The 24900-nt window shown below is 37.8% G+C and overlaps 2 protein-coding genes across 6 annotated transcripts in view; both read right to left on the minus strand.

The window, feature by feature from the left end:
- The window catches only part of LOC106093105 (serine-rich adhesin for platelets), a 742527-nt gene that overhangs the window by 644367 nt on the left and 73260 nt on the right, over positions 1-24900 (minus strand). The window lies entirely within an intron of this gene.
- LOC106090193 (putative uncharacterized protein DDB_G0271606) overlaps positions 1-24900 on the minus strand; it is a 539204-nt gene that overhangs the window by 270666 nt on the left and 243638 nt on the right. The window contains exon 3 of one of the 5 annotated variants that reach the window (XM_059370842.1): positions 11724-11767. The exons of 3 other annotated variants lie outside the window; for them this stretch is intronic. In XM_059370842.1, coding sequence (XP_059226825.1) covers positions 11726-11767 — 42 coding nt within the window. In that variant the 3' untranslated portion in view covers positions 11724-11725. Of the gene's footprint in view, positions 1-11131; positions 11684-11723; positions 11768-24900 lie in introns of those variants that run through there. One more of the 5 variants, XM_059370839.1, reaches the window with a different exon arrangement.

A 24900-nucleotide genomic window follows, 5' to 3' on the forward strand; every position in this document is an offset into this window, starting at 1 on the left:
TGACCTTCAACAAGTTGATCTTGTAGTGAACTACGACCTCGGTTGAATTCACCATACCAGCGATAAACACTGGTCCTTGATGGGGCTTCATTGCCAAAAATTTAATCCACGTCAAAAGTTGTAAAAAATAATCGCTGGAAAATGATCACGAATTAATTCCATTTTTTGGTCGAGATGAATCTTTTAAGTTACTGTAAACAACACAAATAGCGCTCGTATGTTAAAACGATATAAGAGCATACAACTTCAAAAATGTTAATCTTTCGATAGAACTGTCAGTTGACAGATTGGAACACAAGGGTTGTCCAATACCGATATATAAAAGGCAACCCTCGTAATTATGCATCGTTCACAACCTGCGATTTATGACAATCTGTCATTCGTTGCCCTTCGAACCTGATCCTGAAAACTTAGCTAACATGTCGCTAGGGGCATACCCACAGATTCCAGTTTCCCTGGAATGTCTAAGGTAGCTCCCATTCTGAGAAGATATTTGTGCCAGTTGTTGTTATGACATCATATTTAGCCATCCCACAACTTCTTTGATTGCAAGTATCTCCGCTTGATACACACTGCAGTGGGTAACCCGACCATTGCAGCATTCTCCATATGACCAGTCCAAGTTCTTCAGAGTACATCTAAAGCCCAACTGGTCGTCTAGTTTGCAACCATCCGTATAGAAGACTACGTAACTTCTATTACAAGGGATAACGTAGTTCCAATCGGTTCTATTAGCAATATTATTGTAGTACAGTAATTTTTATCAAAAAGCAGCTCAGGCAGTGTGTATTTCGCACTGTCTGGAACTTCGGCCATTGAATCAATACCAAGGCGCCCCGGTAGCTGAGTTGTTTGCGTACTTGGATTACCAGTGCATCTCTTAATCGTGTGCCATATCAGTAATGAGACCAATTAATTTGAAGGCTGGCTACAACTGAATCTTCAGTACAGAGCGACGGAAAAAGGAAAACATCTTTGCAAGAATACAGGATCTGTGTTTCTCATTCCCCATACTCTTGAGTCGTTTAAACCCAGGAATACCAATCCTACGAACCAATCCTCTCAAGCGGCACTACAATGGTGGAGATTTATCTGCATAAACCGAACCATAGTCAGGATGCAGAATTTCCATCATTGCCTCGACTTCTGAGTCCGCCAGGAGTTCATCCTTATAAAATGCCTTCGATCTTATCATGATGAGTTTCATTAATCCTCCAAGAGCAGTTGATAAAGCATTGGAACCACTATTCGACGATTCCATCTTAGAAGCAGCACTAGCTGTTGCTTTCGAAGTACTTTCACCGCTGGCGCACACCTTGAGCCCAATTCCACCGGATGACCCACTTCACACAGGGATTGTTGGGTCCCGTCTCGACGTCTTCACCTCCTTTTTCAGGCATGTTGACATCTGCCAAAGTTTAGTAGGAATACTCCGGTCGCCATCAGCCTGATCCAATCAACCAATCTTCAAGTCGGTGGTTGAAAGATTCGGTTTACAGTTCCTTACTGTAAGTCGCAACAGAAGACTACATGCAAAGTTTCAACCGAATCGCATAACAAGTATCTGCGCAAAGTTTCAAGCCAATAGTATTATTTGTTCATCTGCTATTGTGATTTCTGCAGACAGACAGACACACAGACATGTCAAATCTACACTGAATTTTTTTTTAATTTTAAAGATGAGAGCCAATAAGCATACATTATTAAAAAATGGTAAATTTTACTTTTTAATGAAACCATTTACTTTTGTAAAAGATATTTCCCTTGGTATTAAAGATTTTTTATTTTAAGTGATAGGTTTATAAATCTTTAACGTATAACGAAACAACTTTTTTCCTGTGTAAACACGGATCTATTAACTCTGCAATTTGTGTAATAAACGTTCAAAGCATTTCTTTTGACAACAAACTACCAAAACAGCTTTTTGCATGTATTTTAAATTCAAAGTATTGCATTAAAATTCGCATCTTTTGATGTCATATTTCACATTCACTTCCAAGAATCTTAATTGGCACCCAAAAAGAGAATTTTTTGCATTAAAACACTTCAAAAGATACTTGGCCTTTCTTAAAAGATAGCAAACCGAAAGGTGTAAAGCAAACCAAAAAAAAACCTTTGCATAGTTTCAGGCGTAAACGTCAAGAAAAGGCATACAAAAGTAAAATGTTGTGAATTAAGTAGCCACTAAGATTTTCTTTCATTATTTCTGAAGAGGATTATGACGTAATGTCTTAATTAGGGAAAGTTTTTAAATAAAACGTAGCAAAAACGCAGAAATATGAGCTAGGGAAAACAAAGAAAATTGTAGAATGATAAGTCTGGTGAAGAACTTTGTTGGGCATGGAAAAACTAAAGGTAAAAAGGCTAATCTTAAGAAAATAACAAAGAAAGGTTTCAAGTGGTTGTGATAGATACTGCACTGGACAATTTCTTGATGGAAGGTATTTCGCCTCGAACAATTGTATCCAGATTTCAAAAAAAAAAATATCGATCGTTAATTCATACTTAGAGCGCTATGACACTTTCCAAAATTTTAACCACCGTTGAAAACATATTTCTATTCAAGGAGAAAATTTAGTGGCCTTGCATACTTCAGTAAGTAAAGTTAAAGGTAAAGTTAACCGAAAGGTCAAGCGTGTATAGAAACGGTGAAAGTTGATTCTCAGATGTGGCCTTTACAGCTATTGCTAAAGGCTTGTCGGCGTAACCGTAATCCATATCACTAAAGTCTAAGGGATTGTTGGAATTCACTTCGCAATAAATCTATGATATGGCCGTACTGACAGGGGAACATTCTTAAAGAGGAAGTGACGTACCCTTTTTTATATCCACCAATCTACGGTGATAGGTTTTCTAATCTAGTCATTTTGTTTTTAACACCTTGAAATAAGATCTGCAAACCTATAACGCATATACGTATCTGTGGTTATTTGACAATTCAACATAATATCTCGAATTTTACATGCATGCAAAAAAACACGTAAAACATACAAAACTGTTTGTTTATAAAAATAGGCTAACAATAAAAGAAAGAATCATAAATTTCTTCCTTTTAATATTTGATTAAATTCTAATGAAAAGTTCTTATAGCCACCACCAAAGGATGCGGGCTATACTAAACAAGTCATGTCGTTTGTAACAATTGGAAAAATTGATCTGAGGCCCTATAAAGTATAAAACCGTGTCCGTTCATCCCTCCGTCCGTCGAAATCATGGTAGCGTTCGAGCGAAATAAGGTACGCGCTTGAAATTTTGCATCTATATCAATCTTATTGATATAGGTCATTGGGGATTGTAAATGGGCTGTATCGGCTCTAATTTGGAAAAAGACCCCTCATGAACCGATCCCCGGATTTAACTTCTGGAGGACCTAGAAGCCTCAATTTGAATTCGATTTGGCTTAAATTTTGCACAAAGACTTCTGTTCTACCTTTCAATATCCGCGCCAAGTATAATGCGAGTAGGTGTATAAACCACCGGTTCACTTCGCTACCCCCGATGATACACCCAAAATTGGATACAATTTGTAACTGTATCCAGTTTTGGAAGCTTTAGCTCAGTCCCTAAAGAAAATGACTTTCTGTATTTTTTAGTACCTAAATTTACGAATTTCAAGAAAATCTTCTTCAAGATGTACGAATTTTGAAAAAAAACATTTTTTCAGCTGACCTATATTTCCTACACAGAAAAATATATCACGAAACATTTTTCAATTAAAATTTTTATTAGAAATAAAAATGTTTTCAATTAAAAATGTAATTAAATCAATAATTTTTTTAATTAAATACGGATTTCTTTTTCAATTAAGATTGTGTTTGAGAATTTCGTCATTTAATTGTTTCAATCTTTTTTTAACTAAATCGGAACTTTTTTCAATTACGATTGTGATTGCAATGTTCGTCATTCTCATTAACTGATTCAATCACTTTTTCTTTTCTTAAAAATGTTTCTATATGCATAAATGTGAATGATTAATATATTTTATTTTGTTAAGAGAAAACAGCCGTTAATTGCCGCACGAATTGAGTGACAAAAAAAATGTTAGTGGTCTAGGTAGCAAATTGTTACAATCATTATTTAATTGAACTGGAAGCACTATTATGTTTTTGAAAAAGATGAACATAAATCTCCCCCACAAGTAGTCTTCCGACTACTTTTTAAATGTTTAGACGCCATTCTTATTTTATTTATGATCAAAATATGCATATTAATGGCATAGATCTATTTTTAACATATTCTATTTAAATATGTTTCTGTTGGGTTTACTTCCCCAATGTAAAACAAGTAAAAAGGCGTGAGTTCGGCCGGGCCAAACTTTGGATACCCACCACCTAGGGTAATATGTAAATCACCTGTCGTCATAATACGGTGAAAATGCATAATTTTTGCCCCCATAGCAGCTTTATCGAAATATGGTCCGATTTGGACCAAATTCGACAAGGATATTGAGTTATCTATTAATTACAAGTCATTGTTCAATTTTGTGAACGAAATATTGGTCTTTTTGGTAGCCATATCCAAATATAGACCAATCTGAACCATATACGATGCGGACGCGAAAAGCCTGACATAGGTCACTGTGTCAATTTTAAGCGCAATCGGCAGCTATATCAAATCTGAACCGAAAGGGCCTAACACAACTCACTGTCCCAAATGTCGGAGAAATGGGACAATAAAATTTCCTTTTATGGGCCCAAAACTTTAAATCGAGAAATCGGAATGTTGTAGAAGGCCTTAGCACAACTCACTGTCCCACATTTCAGCGGAATCGGACAATAAATGCGCCATTTATGGGCCCAAAACCTTATATTGAGAGATCGGCGGGTATAAAAAATATTAATTACTGTTAGTCTATATCAGTAGCTATACCTAAACCCGCTTCGCTACTCTTTCTTTTATAATTCGGGCAATAATAATATTCGTTGCGTTTTAATGTTGCATCGAAATTGAGGGTGGGCCATATACAGCGGTGCTTTTCGCAATAATTTTAATAAAACATTTGCATAATTTCAATTAAATTTTTAATTGATCCAACTAAAAATTAATTAGATATTTCGGAAATTTCAATTATTTTTTTAATTGGATTAATCAAAAAATTAATTGAAAATTTCGAAAATTTTGCAATTATTTTAATTGCAATTTTTTTCAGTCACCTTTTCCAAAAACTTTGATTGATATTATCATTTTAGTGATTGAAGCAGTTTAAATTAAAAATCAATTGGATCAATTAATTTCGTGATTGCGCACATACATGTGTGTATTTGCCCGTCACTGCTCTAGATCAATCCATAAACAAAGTACCAAATGGTACCAAAAGTGGTACTAGCGTACGTCTTCTCCGATTCGATTTTGAGCCAAATTTCAAAATTCTAGCTCTATCCGTTCACCCTGTTAAAAGTTAACCCATTTTGAAAATTTTCGGTATTTTTATACCCTCCACCATTGGATGGGGGTATACTTATTTCGTCATTCTGTTTGTAACAACCCGAAATATTCGCCTTAGACCCCATAAAGTATATATATTCTTGATTGTCGTGACATTTTATGTCGATCTAGCCATGTCCGTCAATCTGTCCGTCCGTCTGTCTGTCGAAAGCACGCTATTTTTCGAAGGAGTAAAGGTACACGCTTAAATTTTCCACAAATTCTTCTTATTGTGTAGGTCGGTTGGGATTGTAAATGGGCAAAATCGGTTCATGTTTTTATATAGCTGCCATATAAACCGATCTTGGGTCTTGACTTCTTAAGCATCTAGAGGGCGCAATTCCTATCCGATTTGGCTGAAATTTTGTATGACGTATTTTATTATAACTTTCAACAACTGTGCCAAATAAGGTTCAAATCGGTTAATAACCTGATATAGCTGCCATATAAACCGATCTGGGATCTTGACTCCTTGAACCTCTAGAGGTTGCAATTATTATCCGATTTGCCTGAAATTTTGTGCGACGGATCCTCCCACGACCATCAACATACGTATTTATTATGGTCTGGATCGGTCTATGATACAGTTCCCATATAAATCGATCTCTCTATTTTACTTCTTGAGCCCCCAAAGGCCGCAATTCTGATTCGAATTGTCTGACATTTTATACAGGTCTTCAACATATAAATTAATTATGGTCCGAACCGGACCATATCATGATATCGCTATAATAGGAGAGCAAATGTTTTCTTTTATCCTTTTTTTCGACAAATGGGACCCATGGTGGAGGGTATATAAGATTCGGCCCGGCCGAACTTTGCACGCTTTTACTCGTTTAGTATCTAAATGTACAGACTTCCAAGAACTCAAATAGTCAACTTATTAAGACTGCATAGACATAGTTTGCCGATGTTTCAAAATTCAGAGCTCTAGAACAATCCGTTTAAAACAGTTCTCCGACTTTTGGTACGATTTTGCACATTTTTTTTCTCCAAACGTTATTTTTCGAAGCGCTCCTTATTTGAGCACAAATACATAATTCTATACCCTTCCGTTCGCGCTGGACAAACTTTTACCATTTCGTTTTTTTGGAACTTTTTAGTACCTAAACGTATTAATTTCCCCAATTCCCGTCTAATCCTGTGCCCAAGACCAATAATCGCACAAAATTTCAAAATTATAGCTTTAGCCCTTTGAGCTGGGCGATGATCAGTCAGTCAGTCAAAGCCCCCAGAGGCTTTATCTTTTCCAAAATGGCTGAAGTTTGGCACAAGGACTTCTGTTTTGATTTTTAACATCAGTGCGAAGTATTACACGAATCTGCATATAAACTGACTTCTTGAGCCCCTAGAAGCCTTAATTTTCACCTGGTCTGGCTGAAATTTGGCACAAGGAGTTCCGTTCTGCCTTCCAGCATCTGTGTCAAGTATGATCCGAATAGGTTTATAAAATGATATAGACCCCATCATAAGCGTAGAAAAGTCTCCGGGGGTAGGCTAAGCACAGCCCAGAAAAGTTGTAGCCCACTGATATAGCCCCATATAAACTGATCCCAGATATTAGCTTCATGAACCCCTAGATGCCTCAATTTCCCCCGATTTGGGGGAAATGTGGCGCAAGAACTTCTGTTATCGCTTTCATTATCCGTTACACGTTTAACATATAACAATGACATCTGTTATTACTTTTAATATTCGTGCAAAGTATGGTCCAAATCGGTTTAAAACTAATATAGCCCTCATATAGAACACACCCGGGATTTCACTTCCTGAGCCCCTGCAAGCCTCAATTTTCACCTGATTTGGCTGAAATTTAGTTTTGCCTTTCAACATCTGAATCGGTATGTAAACTGCAACCATAAAAGCCGATCGCGGATTTTGGCACTCACAACGAGTTTCACTCTGATAAGTTCATAAATGTAATTTAATAATCAATTGCCGATCAATCAATAGCAATCAATTCCCGATGTGATTGTAACGAAACGATTCATATAAAAACTGGAGTAAGAAAGGTACATTTTTAGTAGGACCCATGGTGGCGGGTACACAAAATTCGGCCCGGCGGAGCTTAGCACGTTTTTACTTGTTTATAGACTAGTTTATTGCCCTCTGTTCAAAAATGTCATGAAAATATATCTGCTGCAATTATTCTTAATAAAGCATATTAAATTGCTAATTCACAAGAATAAGAAAACCAAACATAAACAAACTCAAAGTTAAATACTTGAGTAACAAATAAATTGAGAAATATAAAAAGGAATTTCATTCACCTTTAATACAGTTTAAATGTCTTCAAATTTCTCAAAAAAAAAAAAAAAAACGCAATAACATTGCTCTTCAAAGTGGCTTAAAATTAAAATTTCCACTTAAGCCTCAAAGTATGCATTGAAATGTATGAAAGCTCTTTAGACCTCTTGAATTTTTACTCCCCCAACAAAACGGTTGAAGAAAAAAATATTCGCCGCAAGATTTTGAAAGAATTACGGAAGGAATGAACACAGCTAAATTAAGATTTAACAAATTTTTGTAATGCCATTTGAAAACATCAATGGCTTTTACAAATTTAAGAAAAGCGTCGTGGTAATTTGCGTGGCGAACAAAATTTCAAGAAGAACGTGAATAACCTTGGGAAAAATGTGAACTGCATTTTAAAGAATTCATAATGGTAGAATAATGTCTGTGCCATATCAGTTTGTGATTTCAAAATTAAATGCCTTTAAGGACTTGAATAAAACATGTAAGTAACGAGGTATACTTATTTCTTCATTCCGTTTGTAACACCTCGAAATATTCGTCTAAAACCCCATAAAGTATATAAAGGGTGATTTTTTTGAGGTTAGGATTTTCATGCATTAGTATTTGACAGATCACGTGGGATTTCAGACATGGTGTCAAAGAGAAAGATGCTCAGTATGCTTTGACATTTCATCATGAATAGACTTACTAACGAGCAACGCTTGCAAATCATTGAATTTTATTACCAAAATCAGTGTTCGGTTCGAAATGTGTTCATTCACCGTAACGTTGCGTCCAACAGCATCTTTGAAAAAATACGGTCCAATGATTCCACCAGCGTACAAACCACACCAAACAGTGCATTTTTCGGGATGCATGGGCAGTTCTTGAACGGCTTCTGGTTGCTCTTCACTCCAAATGCGGCAATTTTGCTTATTTACGTAGCCATTCAACCAGAAATGAGCCTCATCGCTGAACAAAATTTGTCAAAATTTGAACACATTTCGAACCGAACACTGATTTTGGTAATAAAATTCAATGATTTGCAAGCGTTGCTCGTTAGTAAGTCTATTCATGATGAAATGTCAAAGCATACTGAGCATCTTTCTCTTTGACACCATGTCTGAAATCCCACGTGATCTGTCAAATACTAATGCATGAAAATCCTAACCTCAAAAAAATCACCCTTTACATATATTCTTGATAGTCATGACATTTTAAGTCCATATAGCCATGTCCGTCCGTCTGTCGAAACCACGATAATTTTCGAAGGTGTAAAGCTAGGCGCTTGAAATTTTGCACAAATACTTCTTATCAGCAACGGTCAGATTGTAAATGCTCCATATCGGCCCATGTTTTGCTATAGCTGCCATATAAACCTATCTTGGATCTTGACTTGTTGAGCCAATAGAGGCCACTAGATTCTTATCCGATTTGGCTGAAATTTGGCACAAAAAGTTTCGTAACGACTTCCAACAACTGTGATAAGTATGGTTTAAATCGGTCCATAGCCTAATATAGCATAGGCATATAAACCGATCTTGGATCTTGACTTCTTGAAACTCTAGAAGCCGGATTTCTGATTTCCAGATTTCCCATTTGCCTGAAATTTTGCACAAAAACAGTTTTGTTACGACTTCCAACAACTGTGCTAAGCATGGTTCACAACCTGATATGGCTGCCATATAAACCGATCTTGGTCTTGATTTCTTGAGCCACTAGAGGACGCAATTCTGACTTCTAATATTTTTTCCAAGAATGGTTCAAATTGGCACAATTCACATCCGATTTGGTTGAAGTTGTGCATGAAGTGTTTTATTATGACTTTCAAAAACTGTGCTAAATATGGTTCAAATCGGTACATAACCTGATATAGCTGGAATATAAACCGACCTGGGATCTAGACTTCTAAAATCCTCTAAAGGGCGCAATTCCGTTTTGGCTGATATTTTGTAAAACGGCTTCCTCCATGACCTTCAATCTAAGTGTTCAATATGGTCTGAAGCAATCTCCCTATTATGCTTCTTGAGCACCGACAAGGCGCAATTCTTATCCGAATGGACTTAAATATTGCTTAATGACTTCTGCTATAGCCTTCAACATTCAATTCTTTTATGGTCCGAATCGGACTTTGACATGATAAAGCTCCAAAAGCATAACAATTCGTATCCATTAGTCTTCGTTTACCTAAAAAGAGATACCGCGCAAGGAACTCAACAAATGCAATCCATGGTGTAGGGTATATAAGATTCCGGCCAACCGAACTAAGCACGCTCTTTCTTGTTTAAATCAGGTTTTTCCTGTATAAACTGCAGCATACTTTCGGGCATTACTTAAAAGTTTTAACCTTTGCATATAGACCAAGGCAATGCAAATACGATTTCTGGCATCATTATTGGAGAAAGAAGTCCAGTACCCCTTCCACTTTTTTCAAAACATTTCTGCAAAACTATGCATGACATTAAGGGTAAGCGAAAGAAACAATTTCCAACAAATCACGTTTATATGTGCTTTCTAATTGTTTGCTTATAAAACATTTCTCATGGACTTTTGTTTGCTTTTCTAGGGGATGCATGAAAAGGCAACCCCACAGTAGATACCAAGAGAGAGAGAGGAACAGTTCTTCCATTCTATGGCTGACTGAGGAAAAAAGAGATAACCTAAGTTGAACTTAAATATAAACACTTTGCTAAAATTTCTGTGAAAACACAAATATGTGTCACAAATTGTGAAAACGAGTCTGTATGGAAAAACAGAAGGGGTTTGTGATCGAAATCTAGGTGTTATGTACTGAAAACTTTGTATGTAACCAAGGCTACGTTCAAAGTTGAAGAAGGTAAGCCAAGCAACAAAAAACTTTTCAACTGAGTTTCTAAAGCTAATGTTTACACATATCCCAGAGGAGTGAATGGAGATTGGGGACAGCACCTATGTATATGTCTACAAAGAGCAAAGAGTTCACCTTCACTATGATTTGAGCTCTTCAGCAGTTATCAACACTCAGAATTGTTATGTTTGCTCAAGGCATTGCTTGTATCCTTTCTTGGTCCCCCAAAAAGATTCCAAGCCATTGGGGGTAAGGACTACAATTTCCTTTGCTTTTTTTGTGGCATGAAATTGTAGGTGTCTTCGAATATGACAGCTACTGAAATGTATGCAAAGGTGAAATCTTTTGCCTAATGGAAAGGGAATAAGCATTTATATCCTCTGTAACACACCTTTTTTGAAGTAACCCCCTAGTCCTTATCTTAAACTAAGGCAATGGGAGTGTGTGTATGTTGGAAAATATCTTTTATTTGTTTTTGAATTAAAAAGTTTTCTTTGATTTTTAAGGATAACCAGACTGAACATTGCTTAGGCGTGAGTGCTGGAGTCTGTGCGTTTGGGCTATTGAAAGCGATAAGATTAAGTCAATGTTTGACTTTCTTAAAACATTGGAAATGAGTCAAGTGACAATAAAAAAAGTAAAAGGTTAGCATTGAGTCACCAAACGAACTTTAATAATCAATTTGACCATGCACTCAAGTTTTGGCTAGTAACCATAGATACGGCAATGAGCCATAAAACTTATTTTCAAAAAATAAATGCCTCCCAAAAGCCCATTTCCAGATTTGAACACTGGAAATTGTAACGTAAAATGCTTTTAACTCCCGGACAGTTGCATAATGAAAAAGTTTCAAATTCAAATTGGGTTTCTTGCAAAATCATTTTCGTTTTCATTAAATGATTTTTGTTGTCGTCCTTGCGGGAAAATTTGAATGGCTGGCAGTGGGCCATGTTGTTGGATAGCTTTGCTAATGCCATGACTAAAATATTTATTGGTGTTTAGTTTCCCAATTGGTCTGTGATTTCTAGGGTGAATTTTGCAATATTTTCACTTGCATTTCCAATTTCAAAGGTAATTTCCGCTGTGTGATAAATACGCCATACTGTTGTATTGTTTTTGTTCTCCTTTTTTGGCAATTTTTCCCATAGCCAAAAACTGTGTTTGTTGGTTGGCATTGGCATACCATATTTTGTGAATCTAATTACATACAATATAACAATGAATACAAAAGACTTACGACTACCAGGCAAATGTTTTGTTTTGGAAAATTAGAAAATTTACCTGAAATGATAGAAAGAGGTAGAGAAAAATTAGAGTTAGAAAGAAAATAACATATTTGGAAAGTTTGTTAGATATGATTAGCAGATGATGAAATATATTTAGCTAACTTTTACTTTAATTGGCTATGACAGATCATTTATCCCGTCAGCCGAACGTAGAATAGAGTTCCAAGTGCCTCGATCGTCTGCGCTCATTCTAAAATCCCTGACACCAAGTTTCGAGGTGTGCCCCACCACTTGATCTTTCCATCGAGCTTTGCTGGAGCTTGTTCATACAGCTCGTGATTCATACGACGCCTATATTCTCCATTAAAGCAAACTGGTCCATATATTTTACGAAGAATCTCTCTCTCAAACACTTCAAACAATGCCTTGTATTCTAACAACATGACCTGGCCAACGCAACCGTTGTATTTCGATCCGCGTAACTATGCTATCGTCGTCATACAGCTCGTGATTCATACGACGCCTATATTCTCCATTAAAGAAAACTGGTCCATATATTTTACGAATAATCTCTCTCTCAAACACTTCAAACAATGCCTTGTATTCTAACAACATGACCTGGCCAACGCGACCATTGTATTTTGATCCGCGTAACTATGCTATCGTCGTCATACAGCTCGTGATTCATACGACGCCTATATTCTCCATTAAAGCAAACTGGTCCATATATTTTACGAAGAATATCTCTCTCTCTCTCAAACGCTCCAAACAATGCACTGTCTGCTTTAAACAAGTACCCCATGCCTCGGAACCACATAACAACACGAGTAGTATCAGTTTTTTGTATTGTGCTATCTTCGTCTGTCGAGAGGTGGCCTTGTTTCAAAGGCTGCCTTTACTACTTCTGGTGACTGACCTATTACATCGATGTCATCGACATAGGTGAGTAGCATGTGTTCTGTTATGAGTAGAGTGCCATATCTATTCACACCTGCATCTCGCATAATCTTCTACATCAGGATATTGATGAGATCACACGACAAACTGCCTCCTTATCGGAATCCTCGTTTGGTATTGAATGGTTCGGAAAAATTCTTTCCTATTCTTACTGAGGATCGTGTATCAGTAAGTATCATCTTGCAGAGTCTTATTTATTTTGCAGGGACACGAAACTCAAACATGGCTTGAAATACCTTTGAACGTATAGGGCTATCGAAAGCGGCTTTGTAGTCAACAAAGAGATGGATGGGGCAGTGTGAATATCTGGTCTATCGTGGATTTACCAGGTCTTAAGGCGCATTGATAGAGCTCAATTATCTCATTGACTTAGGTTAGGTTAGGTTGAAAAGAGGATGTAGATATTAATCTGCCCCATGCCAGTTTGGACATACACCTAAGTCAGTAATCGGCGTGTTGTGTGCTCTAAAAACTAAAAAGTAACCCCTAAAAAGAAAATTTTAATTTAGGAATACCGCGCTACTTACAAAATCCTTAATTGTTTTTAATACCACTCCCCAAAGCTGGTTCATGTCTGGTATCGTGTCCCCACCTAAGTACCGGTGTCTGTAAGACGCGAAAGCCGGGTATTGACAAAGGAAATACTCCAACGTCTCATCATCTTCCCCACACATCATATCACTTGCCGAACCCATTTTACATAAGTGAGCTCGTAGTCCTATGTGTTCCGTTATGACACCAAAAGCTATACTGACCTCCTTCATACATTCTTTCAGTAATAACTTCGTCCTTTCACGTTCCGGATCACCCCATAGGATTTTCGTCGCCCTACCGACTGTTTCGCTGTTCCACAGTGTTTGTCTCCCACGCCCTTAAATTGGACTGCATCGATCCGAAAGGCTTCGGGTTAACCGAGTTTATCGACGGCAGTTCTCTGGCCTTCACTACCAAATCGTCTGCCCTTTCATCTCCGTCATGGCCCGGCACCCAAACGATGCGGATTTTGCCATCCTCAGAGTTAATCTCCTTCTTACACTCCAAGGCTGTTCGTGACCTTACCGTTCTGGTTGTTATTGCCCTTATGGTCATTTTACTGTCCGTAACGATGTTCACACTCGAAGTCCTCGCGTTAGTACCACACCACTTCACGTATTCCGTGATCGCCCGGATCTCCGCCTGCAGGACCGTATTATGGTCAGGCAGTCTAAAACAGATCTCTCTCCTTGGGCTCTCAATGTAGACCCCCAGACCCACTCTGTACTCTAGCTCTGATCCATCCGTCTAACATGATCTTCCAGACGGCAATTCCAGGGTTCTGTTAGTCCAAGACCGTGCCGTTGGCAGCAATGCCTCGCACTCGACCTCCAGTGTCGTCTCAGGTATCCGATCGGAAACCTCTTTCCTTCCTTCCAGGTTTTCTATCGTCGCCTCGATTATACCGCGATGATATGAGCTGCTCCCAACCTCTTGTCTTGTCGCCTTTCTTGTGTACGGGACATAGTATGCTGAGGTTCCAATCATCGGGTATGCGTTCTTCTAGCCAGATCGCGCAGACAAGCTGATACATAAGCCTTATCAGCGTATCGCCACCGATCTTTAATAGTTCAACGGGTAGCCCGTCGGCTCCTGCGCCCTTGTTATTCTACAGTCGTGTCGCAGCTACCTGACCTCATTCTGACTAGGAGGTAAACATTCTATACCATCATCAGAAATTGGTTCTGCGGTATCCTCTTCGCCGCCAACATCGGACACTAGCAGTTGGCTAAAATGATCTTTCCATATCCTCAGCATGTTATCTGTGTCTGTTACCAGATTTTCGTCTTTGTCTCTGCAGGAGGATGTGCCTGCACCAAAGCCATCGGTTTGATGTTTAATTCTTTTGTTGAATTTCCGGACTTCATTCTGACTCCTGTACATCTCTATTCGCTCACACTCACGTCTTTCCATTTCCTTTTTCTTTCTGCGGAATAGATGTTTCTCCTCTCTCCATTTCTCCCCTCTCCGTTTCTCCCGATACCTTTCCTACAACTGGCGCGTTGATACTGATTCCAGGCATCAGTAGCCAGGAGTGTCGAAATCTCTTGGTCGTACCATGGCTTCTTTGGGGGGATGCTACTTGTACCCAAGGTACTTGTTGTGTTTGCAGCTTTTCAATGTCCAGCGTCAGTACAGTGTTAGATGGTACGTTTCCTTTTCTGCAACATGGTTGTGGTTCGAATCGATATTCGTCCCTTGCCTTCTATTACAACATGATCTATTTGGTTTCTCGTGTTTTGATATGGTGATAGCCATGTGGCCGTAAGAATCCTTCGATGCTGAAATCTGGTGCTGCCTACCTACCATGTTCTTTGCTGCGGCGAAGATTAGCCTCAATCCATTACCTGAAGTCTCTTTGTGTAGGCTAAATTTTCCAACTTTTGGACAAAAGATGTCCTCTCCCTATCTTCGCAATAAAATCTCTCAGAATGATTTTAATATCGTGTTTCGGAGCTACCAAACAACCCCTAATTAAATAATCCCCAACATAAATGAAATAAAATACCGCCCAAATAAAAAAACGCGCTCTCGATTTTAAATTGGACAAAATTTTCTCTTATGTACCCTTTAACATCTAAATAATAATTATTAAATTTTTGTTTTAATAATTTCATATAATTCATTTTCACTTTAATAAACCAGAATTGAATTTCTAAAATCATTTTTAAAACACCCCAATTTTGAACTTTTCAACATAGGACTCATAATATTTTTTTCTTTATAAGCAGATATTCTAGCATATAATTGCCTTTTGCTAGGAATATACAACGAGTTTCGGTTTTTGCGTCTACCGACAATGATTTCAAATTCCATAATCCCCCGTTCATCGCTTCATGGTTAAACTTTGAATTGATAATAATACGCAGAAATATTATTCCAATGGATTTTACTGGACCCGAAAACGAATTAAAACGGTACTTCTTGTAATATTTTTTTGTAATAACTCGATAAACTTTCAATTTTGAACCAAATGAAATAACCACCAAATCAATGGGTCTAGCTCTTCTCCTTCTTAGCGTGGCAAACAAATGCACAAATCTATAATACCCTGTACCACAGTGATGGTGTAGGGTATAAAAAGCGGGTGATATATATATGACAACCATATCTAAATCTGAATTGATTTCTATGAAATTATATTATACGTCAGTAATGTCGAGAAACATAAGAAAGTCCTTCGTGTCAAGCTTCGAGAGAATCGGTCGACAAATGACCGAATTATTGCAGTACTACTCAAAATCGGACGAACATATGGGAGCTATATCTATATGGGAACCTATTTCAATCACCCGATCTCGATGTAGTAGTCGTAGAGGAAAGTGTTGTGCAAAATTTTTGGAAGAGTGATCAATAAAAGCTTGCAGTGGCTCTAGAAATGAAAATTCTGTGATACTTATGAAATTCAGCAGTAATGTCCGGAAACATAAGAAAATCCTTCGTTTCGAATTTGAAAAAAATAAATTAACATATGACCACATTATTGCAATATTAGTCCAAATTGGACAAACATATATATGAGTGCTGTATCCAAATTCGATTTCTTACCAATTTCAGATTTCTTTCAATAGGCTACATCCCGGCATAGTGTAATTTCGCCCATAACGACAAATGTCATATCGCCCAAACGATGTGACAAAGTCCAAAAACGATTTTTTCAGATGACAGACAACCGAAATGAATGTCACAAAATCCAAATTTTGGGTTTGGGTTTTGTGAGATTTTAAGATTCCTATATGTCATAATTTCCCAAAAACAACTGTGCCACTTAACGCAGAAAATGTCATAACATCCAAAAATTTTCCATTGAATTTTTTGGGCTTTTTGACATTACTTTAAATATAAAGGTTGTTACGAAACTCAGTATATGTCATAACATCCATATGTGCAAAAGGCATTGTAATGTAGAGAATGTTTGACCATCAACTATCGATTCGTCGCCGTTCGCAGCCATTGGGCCTCTGTAACTTAACACCGTTGAAGAATTGATGCTGAAGATCCACTTTTCTATCGAAAAATTGAGTTCAGCGACGAAGCTCATTTTTGTCTCAATGGGTACGAAAATAAGCAGAATTTTCGATTTTGGTGTGAAGATCAGCCAGAAGCATTCCAAGATGATATCCAATATCCATATCCACCTATTGAGATGCGAGTTCGTTAAACATTTTTTTGAAATTTTCAGCAGAGCTGACCTAAAATGGGCCAACTTGGGCCGTCCTTATTCTTTTTCAGTGTTCTTCAATGAAATGTCCTGAATAAAAAAGCTAAATTTCAGTTGCACGAATTTTCACCAATTAAATATTTTGGATTATCTTGTAAAAATTTATTTTTCGGTCCCTTGTAGGAAACAGGATTAAAAACTCTTTTAAATTGGGATTGTAGCATATCAAAATTTTCTATAAAAATGTTCGCCGGAAAATTCTACTATAGTCCCCTTAATACATCAAAACCCAAAATTTTACATAAACACCGGAAATCAACAAAACGGAAAACACAATTTATGGACAAAGTCTTCAGTTAAAGTAAACGCCTTCGATAGGCTTAAGATGGAGTTTTTGAGAGTCATAGCAGAAGTCATTGTGCAAAATTTCAGCCAAATCGAATGATAATTGCGACCTCTGGAGACTCAAGAAGTTCAATCGGAAAGCGGTTTATATAAAGGAGCTATATCGAGTTATAGGCCGATTTAGACCATACTTAATTACTTTTCTATAATACACTCAAATATAACTCTGTGCCAAATTTTAGAGCTCTATGTTGAATCTAACTATTTGTGTCCAACGAATACATTAAAAGGCAACACTGAGCGCCGTTCGGACACGACATAAATAAGGAGGATCCTTATCATTGAGCTTAAACATATATCGGACTACACTCATTAATATGAAAGAACTATCCTATGTTCCCTCCTGAGAAATTTAGTAGTTAGTAGTGTATCCGATTTAGATCATACTCGGCACGGACGGTGGATGTCAGAGCGCAAGTCTTTCTGCCAAATTTCAGTAAATTCAGTTCAAAATTGAGGCTTCTTGGAGCTCTAGACATTAAATCCGCGAATCGGTGTAAATGGGGGCTATATCAGTTTATAGACCTATTCAGATTATACTCGCCACGGATGTTGAAAGTCAGAACAGAAAATTTTGACCCAAATTTCAGCCAAATCGGATGAATATTTATGCTTCTTAGGGCTGAAGAAGACAAATCTGAATTGTAAGGTGAAGAAATTAAATTCGGGAATCATTTTGTAGACCCATTCGGATTATACTCGACACAAATGTTAGAAGTCAGAACAAAAGTCTTTCTTCATATGGGCGCTTTATCCAAATCTTAACCTACATGGTCCATTTGCAAACCCCAAAAACCTGACCCTAGCCCCCAAAATTCATATTTTTCGAATGCTAGCGCGTATACGTAATTATACCCTCCACCATAGGATGGGGGGTATACTAATTTCGTCATTCTGTTTGTAACTACTCGAAATATTCGTCTGACACCCCATAAAGTATATATATTCTTGTTCGTCGCGAAATTTTATGTCGATCTAGCCATGTCCGTCCGTCTGTCCGTCCGTCCGTCTGTCTGTCGAAAGCACGCTAACTTCCGAAGGAGTAGAGCTAGCCGCTTGAAATTTTGCACAAATACTTCTTATTAGTGTAGGTTGGTTGGTATTGTAAATGGGCCATATCGGTCCATGTTTTGATATAGCTGCCATATAAACCGATCTGGGGTCTTGATTTCTTGAACCTCTAGAAGGCGCAAATCTTATCCGATTGGAATGAAATTTTGCACGACGTATTTTGTTATGATATCCAACAATTATGCCAAGTATGGTTCATATCGGTCCATAACCTGATATAGCTGCCATACAAACCGATCTTGGGTCTTGACTTCTTGAGCCTCTAGAGTGCGCAATTCTTATCCGATTTGAATGAAATTTTGCACGACGTATTTTGTTGTGATATCCAACAATTGTGCCAAGTATGGTTCAAATCGGTCCATAACCTGATATAGCTGCCATATAAACCGATCTTGGGTCTTGACTTCTTGAGCCTCTAGAGGGCGCAATTATCGTCCGATTTAACTAAAATTTTGCACGTAGTGTTTTGGTATTACTTTCAGCAACTATGCTAAGTATGATTCAAATCGGTTCATAATCTGGTATAGCTGTCATATAAACCGATCTCAGATCTTGACTTCTTGAGCCAAGTGATGGAGTAATTCTCATCCGATTTGGCTGAAATTTTGCATGAGGTGTTTTGTTATGACTTCCAATAACTGTGCTAAGTATGGCGTAAATCGATATAGAACCTGATATAGCTGTCATATAAACCGATCTGGGATCTTGACTTCTCGAACCTCTAGAGGGCGTAATTCTCATCCGATTTGGCTGAAATTTTGTACAAGGCCTTCTCTCACGACCTTCAACATACGTGTCTAGTATGGTCTGAATCGATCAATAGCTTGATACAGCTACCATATAAACCTATCTCCCGATTTTGCTTCTTGTGCCCTTACAAGGCGCAATTCTTATCCGAATGAACTGAAATATTACACAATGACTTCTACAATGTCAATCAGCATTAAATTATGGTCCGAATCGGACTATAACTAGATATAGCTCCAATAGGATAACAGTTCTTATTCAATATTCTATGTTTGTCTAAAAAGAGATACCGCGCATAGAACTCGACAAATGCGATCAATGGTGGAGGGTATATAAGATTCGGCCCGGCCGAACTTAGCACGCTCTTACTTGTTATTATTGTTTTCGTAACCTCAACTATGCTAGCGCGTATACGTAATTATTATTGTTTTCGTAACCTCAACTATGCGATAGGGGTATACTAATGTCGGCACTTCGTTTGTAACACATCGAAATGCTTATTTGAGACCCAACAGCATATATATTCTTGATCGTCCTGACAATCTAAGTTGATTTAGCTGTTTCCGTTTAGCCATAGAGTGCGCAATTACCAACCGATTTGGCTGAAATTTCGCATGTAGAGTTTTGCTGTCTTTCAACAGCCGAACTAAATATTGTTGAAGTAAATATATAACCTGATATAGCTCCCATATAAACCGATCGCCCGATTTATCCTCTTGAGCCTCTGAAAGGAGCAATTATTATCCTATTTGGCTGAATTTGCACAATTACTTTTCCTATGACTTCAAACATTCGTGCCAAGTATGACCTGAATCGGTCTATAATCTGATATAGTTCCTATATATCGATTTCCCGTTTGCACTCCTTGAACCGCTAGAGGGTGCAATTCTATCTGATTGGCTGAAATGACTTCTACTGTGGTCTTCAACATTCAAACCAAGTAATGCCCATATCGGTTTGTAACCTGTTATAGATCCAATAGCAATATCCTTTGTTTGCCTATAAAGAGATACCGGTCAAAGAATTGACAAATGCGATCCATGGTGAAGGGAATATAAGATTCGGCCCGGCCGAACTTGGCACGCTTTTACTAAGTTGAACTGAGTCAAATTTTTAGAACCCACCACCATGGATTCTGCAAAAAACTTTCACAAATGAACTAAATAGAGCAAATCTTATCAACGTAGCGCAGATGTTATCTTATCAGCCTATGACGCAGAACGCCTTGATTCGAATATTAACGAGACCATTAGAAAAAATTTGTGAAAAGTGGTTTTCCCCCCCTAATGCTACCACCATTTGTGAGGTACAATACCATGCATAGAAGCCATGTAATAACTTCTCCCCAAAAGAGGTGTCGCACTGCGGTACGACGTTTGGACTCGGCTATAAAAAGGCGGTCTCTTATCATTGAGCTTAAACTTGAATCGAACGGCACTCATTGCCCATGTTCTTTGTTGAAACGTTCATGGGTAAATTTGCATTTGCATTAACGTACATATTTTCTGCTAGATTAGGCAAAAAGTAGAGCTTCTGGGCGCTGTTGAAGGTCTGTCGGACGATCGGTTTATAGTGGAGCTGCATATATCAGGTTATGGACCGATTTCGACAATACTAACAATACTATGAAACCTGGAAGGAAGGGAAGAGGTTTCCGATCGGATACCTGAGATGAACCTTGAAGTCGAGTGCGATGCATTGCTGCCATCAGCACAGTCTTGGATTGACGGAACCCTAGTATTGCCATCTGGAAGATCATGTTACACGGATGGATCAAAGCTAGAGGACAGAGTGGGCCTGGGGGTTTACATTGAGAACCCAGGGACTGAGATCGGTTTTAGACTGCCTGATCATAATACGGTCCTGCAGGCGGAGATCCGGGCGATCACGGAATGCGTGAAGTGGTGTAGTGCTAACACGAGGACGTCGAGTGTGAACATCTTTATCGACTGAAAAATTGCCATAAGGGCAATAACAACCAGGACGGTAAGGTCACGAACAGAATTGCAGTGTAACAAGTAGATTAACGCCTTCTCTGAGGATGGCACAATCCGCATCGTTTGGGTGCGGGGCCATAACGGAGTAAGGGGAAATGAAAGGGCAGACGATTTGGTGGTGAAGGCCAGAGGACTGCTGTCAATAAACATGGTTATCCCGAAGCCTTTCGGGTCGACGCAGTCCGAGTTAAGGGAGTGGGCGACGAATGCGCATGCAACATTGTGGAACAGCGCAACGGTCGGTAGGACGGGTAAAACCCTACGGGGGATCCAGATCGTTAGAAGACGAAGCTATTACTGAAAGGAAACAAGAAGGAGGTCAATATAGCTATTGGTATCATAACGGGACACACAGGACTACGAGCTCACCTATGTAAAATCGGTGCGGCAAGTGATAGCATGTGTAGGGCTTGCGGGGAAGATGATGAGACGTTGGAGCATTCCTTTTATCATTGCCCGGCTTTCGCGTCTAACAGATACCGGCACTTAGATGGGGACACAATACCAGATATGAACCAACTTAGGGGAGTGGTATTAAAAAAAATTAAGGATTTTGTAAGTAGCACGGAATTCCTAACTTAAAATTTTCTTTTTAGAGGTTACTTTATAGTTTTTAGAGCGCACAACATGTCCATAGTGGCATGGGCGGATTAATACCTGCACCCTCTTTTCAACCTAACCCAACCCAACTATGGATGATGGAATAAGTAGTAAATCACTACGTGCCAATAATTAGTGTGGCTTTCAGGGGCGCAAGATATTGAATCGGTAGATCGGTTTATATGGGAGCTATATCTGGCTATAGATCGATTTGGATCGTACTGGGCACAGTTGTTGGAAATCGTTTAAAGATATTGCGTCCAAAACTTCAGTTTAATCCCATTATAATTGCAGCTTTAAGGGGCTCATGATTTCATATTAACAGATAATACGGCTAGGCACTAAAGAGTACCCAAAAGTACGAAATGGTGAAAGTTTGTCCAGCGCAAACGAAAAGTGGTGAAATGATGTTGTTACGCTCAAATTAAAAAGCGTTTCGAAAATATCTGGTTTGGAGAAAAAATTTTGGAAAAACGTATCGGAGAAATAGTGCATTTAGTGCCGTAATTGGTACTATTAGTTACATTCTTTACGAAATAAGCTAGAGCTCTGAATTCTGGAAATTAGGCACACAATAGCGGTCTAAATGGGGTGATGTAATAAGTTTTTGGACATTTAAATGCTAAAGTTCCCACAGGGTGATAGGATGGTGCGAGAATACCGACATTTGGCTTAAAAGACATCTGCTGCCAAATTATGGGAGATGAAAGAAAAAATATGAAAAATAGTATCAGAAACGGGAGAAAACGTACGCTTAGTCACAAAATTGGTACCCTTTGGTGTCTTCCTTATAAATTGCGCTAGGAACTAGGAAATGTATTTTGGATGACTGAATGACTTTTTCAGTATTCGTACATTTAGATGACAAAAACATTGCAATATAATACATAATCGCTTATCTTTGTGTGCAGCGTATAGCGACAGCTAGAATTAAGCAATTTGGTACAAACGGTACTGGTTTTAAAAAAATACGTTAAGTTGCACCAAAGACGAAATGTTATAATCGTAGAAGGTGAAGAAAAAGTACTTATATTTCTGTAATTTCTGGAATGAGCTAAAACTCTCATATTTGGGTTACAGCTACAAATTTAAAGTATGTATAAAGCAACCAGATGATTTTTTTTTTAATCCGCACGCTTTGGTATTTAAACGTACAAAATGGTACATTCTTTACAGGTTGAGCTACAACTCTCAAAATTGGAATACAGTTACACCTTGACAGAAAATTTTGCTTGTCTAGAAGTTTTTTTTTTGAAATTCGTACACGTGGGACTAAAATATTCAAAATTTTACCTTTTACAAATTAAGCTAAACCCCTCGAAAATTGGAAACACCTACATTTTGGCAGTACATATAAGGAGACAAGAAGATTATTTTTTTAATTCTTACGCAAAGGAACTAAAATGTACAAACGCAAAGGAACTAAAATGTACAAAATGGTACTTTCTTCACAGATTGAGCTATTTTTATTTTAATTTCTTTGCGGATTTAGCTTAAGCTTTCAAAATTGGTATGCAGATACTGCATAACAGTATATATCGAGCGACCTGAATATTTGTTTCGAAATTCGTACGTTTAGGTACTAAAACGTGCAAAATTGTACTTTTTTACAGATTGACCTATAGCTCTCAGCTACACCTTGACAGTAAATATGGGATACAGTTACACCTTGACAGTAAATTTGTTGTCGGGAAACAGCTATACCTTGGCAGTATATATAAGGAAACGAGAAGATTTTTTTGAAATTCGTACAGTTTGGTACTAAAACGTACAAAATGGTACTTTCCTTGCGAATTGAGCTAAAGCTCTCCCCATTGGGATGCAGGTACTCCATAACAGTATGTGTTGAGCGACCAGAAGATTTTTTTTAAATGCGTACGGTTAGGCACTAAAACTTACAAAAATGTAGTTTCTTTACAGATTGGGTTACAGCTTTTGAAATTGGGATACAGCTTACAGTACAGTAAATACTTCTCGTCTTGAAGATTTTGTTTTTTATTTTTACTAAAGCGTAAAAAATGACAATTTTTCAGACACAAATTTTTTTCGGACACAAATTGATTAAGAAATGAAATTCAAAGACGACTTTGTATGGGAGCTGTATCCGATTCTGATATGGCATATTTGCTATCCTTAACGACCTTTATCGATATGATAGGTAACTGTTCACAATTTTAAGCGAATATCTGTATTCGTTCGAACATAATCGTGATTTCAAAAGACGGACGGACGGACTGACGGACAGATGGACGGATGCGAATGGCTAGATGGACTCACAATGTCAAGACGATCAAGAATATATGTTGTTTTTTATATTTCGAGGTGTTGCAAACGGAATGACTAGATTGGCATACCCCCATCCTATGATGGTGAGCATAAAAATGGTATACAACATTTATTTATTTAATAATTACAATTAAAATTTTAGTTTAATTATTGGAGCTATCGCAGCTTTGACCTTAAGCTAAGCGTCTGTTAGTAAATATTGTATACATTGTGTCTATTTCATGTGCATTAGTGTTTCATATATATGTATGTTACTGTATACATTTCTCTTCTTTAGTTATTCTAATGTAGTATTGATTTTTTTTTAAAGTGGGATTAGAAAGTTATTCAAGTGGATCTCGTCCTTCTTTGCTCTAATTGTGTTAAATTTGGGCCAATAACAAAATAGATATTCCATATTTGTGGTATTTGAGATGTTGCAGTTACAAACATAGGTATTATCCAGTTTTAATAAATGACCATGTGTTAATCTGTTGCGTCCTACCTGAAACGAATGAACTTTACATTATCCATTCTCTTTATGTCATGTCCTTTGAAATATTCCGCATTATATGATGTACCGGAGGTAATTCTTCGATTTCATTCAGATGACCTGGTGGAAGTCCTATAGGTTTCGTTAAAATTATGAAATATACTTATTTGAGGGTATCACCTACAGTGTGGTTTTCTATACATCTCAGGGGTAACTGTAGGGCGTTCTTCGCAGCTTTATCAGCAAATTTGGTGACTTTAATACCGCAATGGCCAGGGGTCCAAATAAGACAGATTCTTGGTTAGTAATGAATAAGCTGATTCCGTATCTGGGTGAAGTTAATATTCTTACTATTTACGTTTAGTATGGTTTTTAATGCCGATAGTGAATCGGAACAAATGGCATACCTTATCGTGGTCGTCCTGGTAAATTTCAAGGCCTCGCATATTGCTATCATT

The sequence above is a fragment of the Stomoxys calcitrans genome, chromosome 1 (assembly GCF_963082655.1).
Source record: "Stomoxys calcitrans chromosome 1, idStoCalc2.1, whole genome shotgun sequence".
NCBI classification, from domain to species: domain Eukaryota; kingdom Metazoa; phylum Arthropoda; class Insecta; order Diptera; family Muscidae; genus Stomoxys; species Stomoxys calcitrans.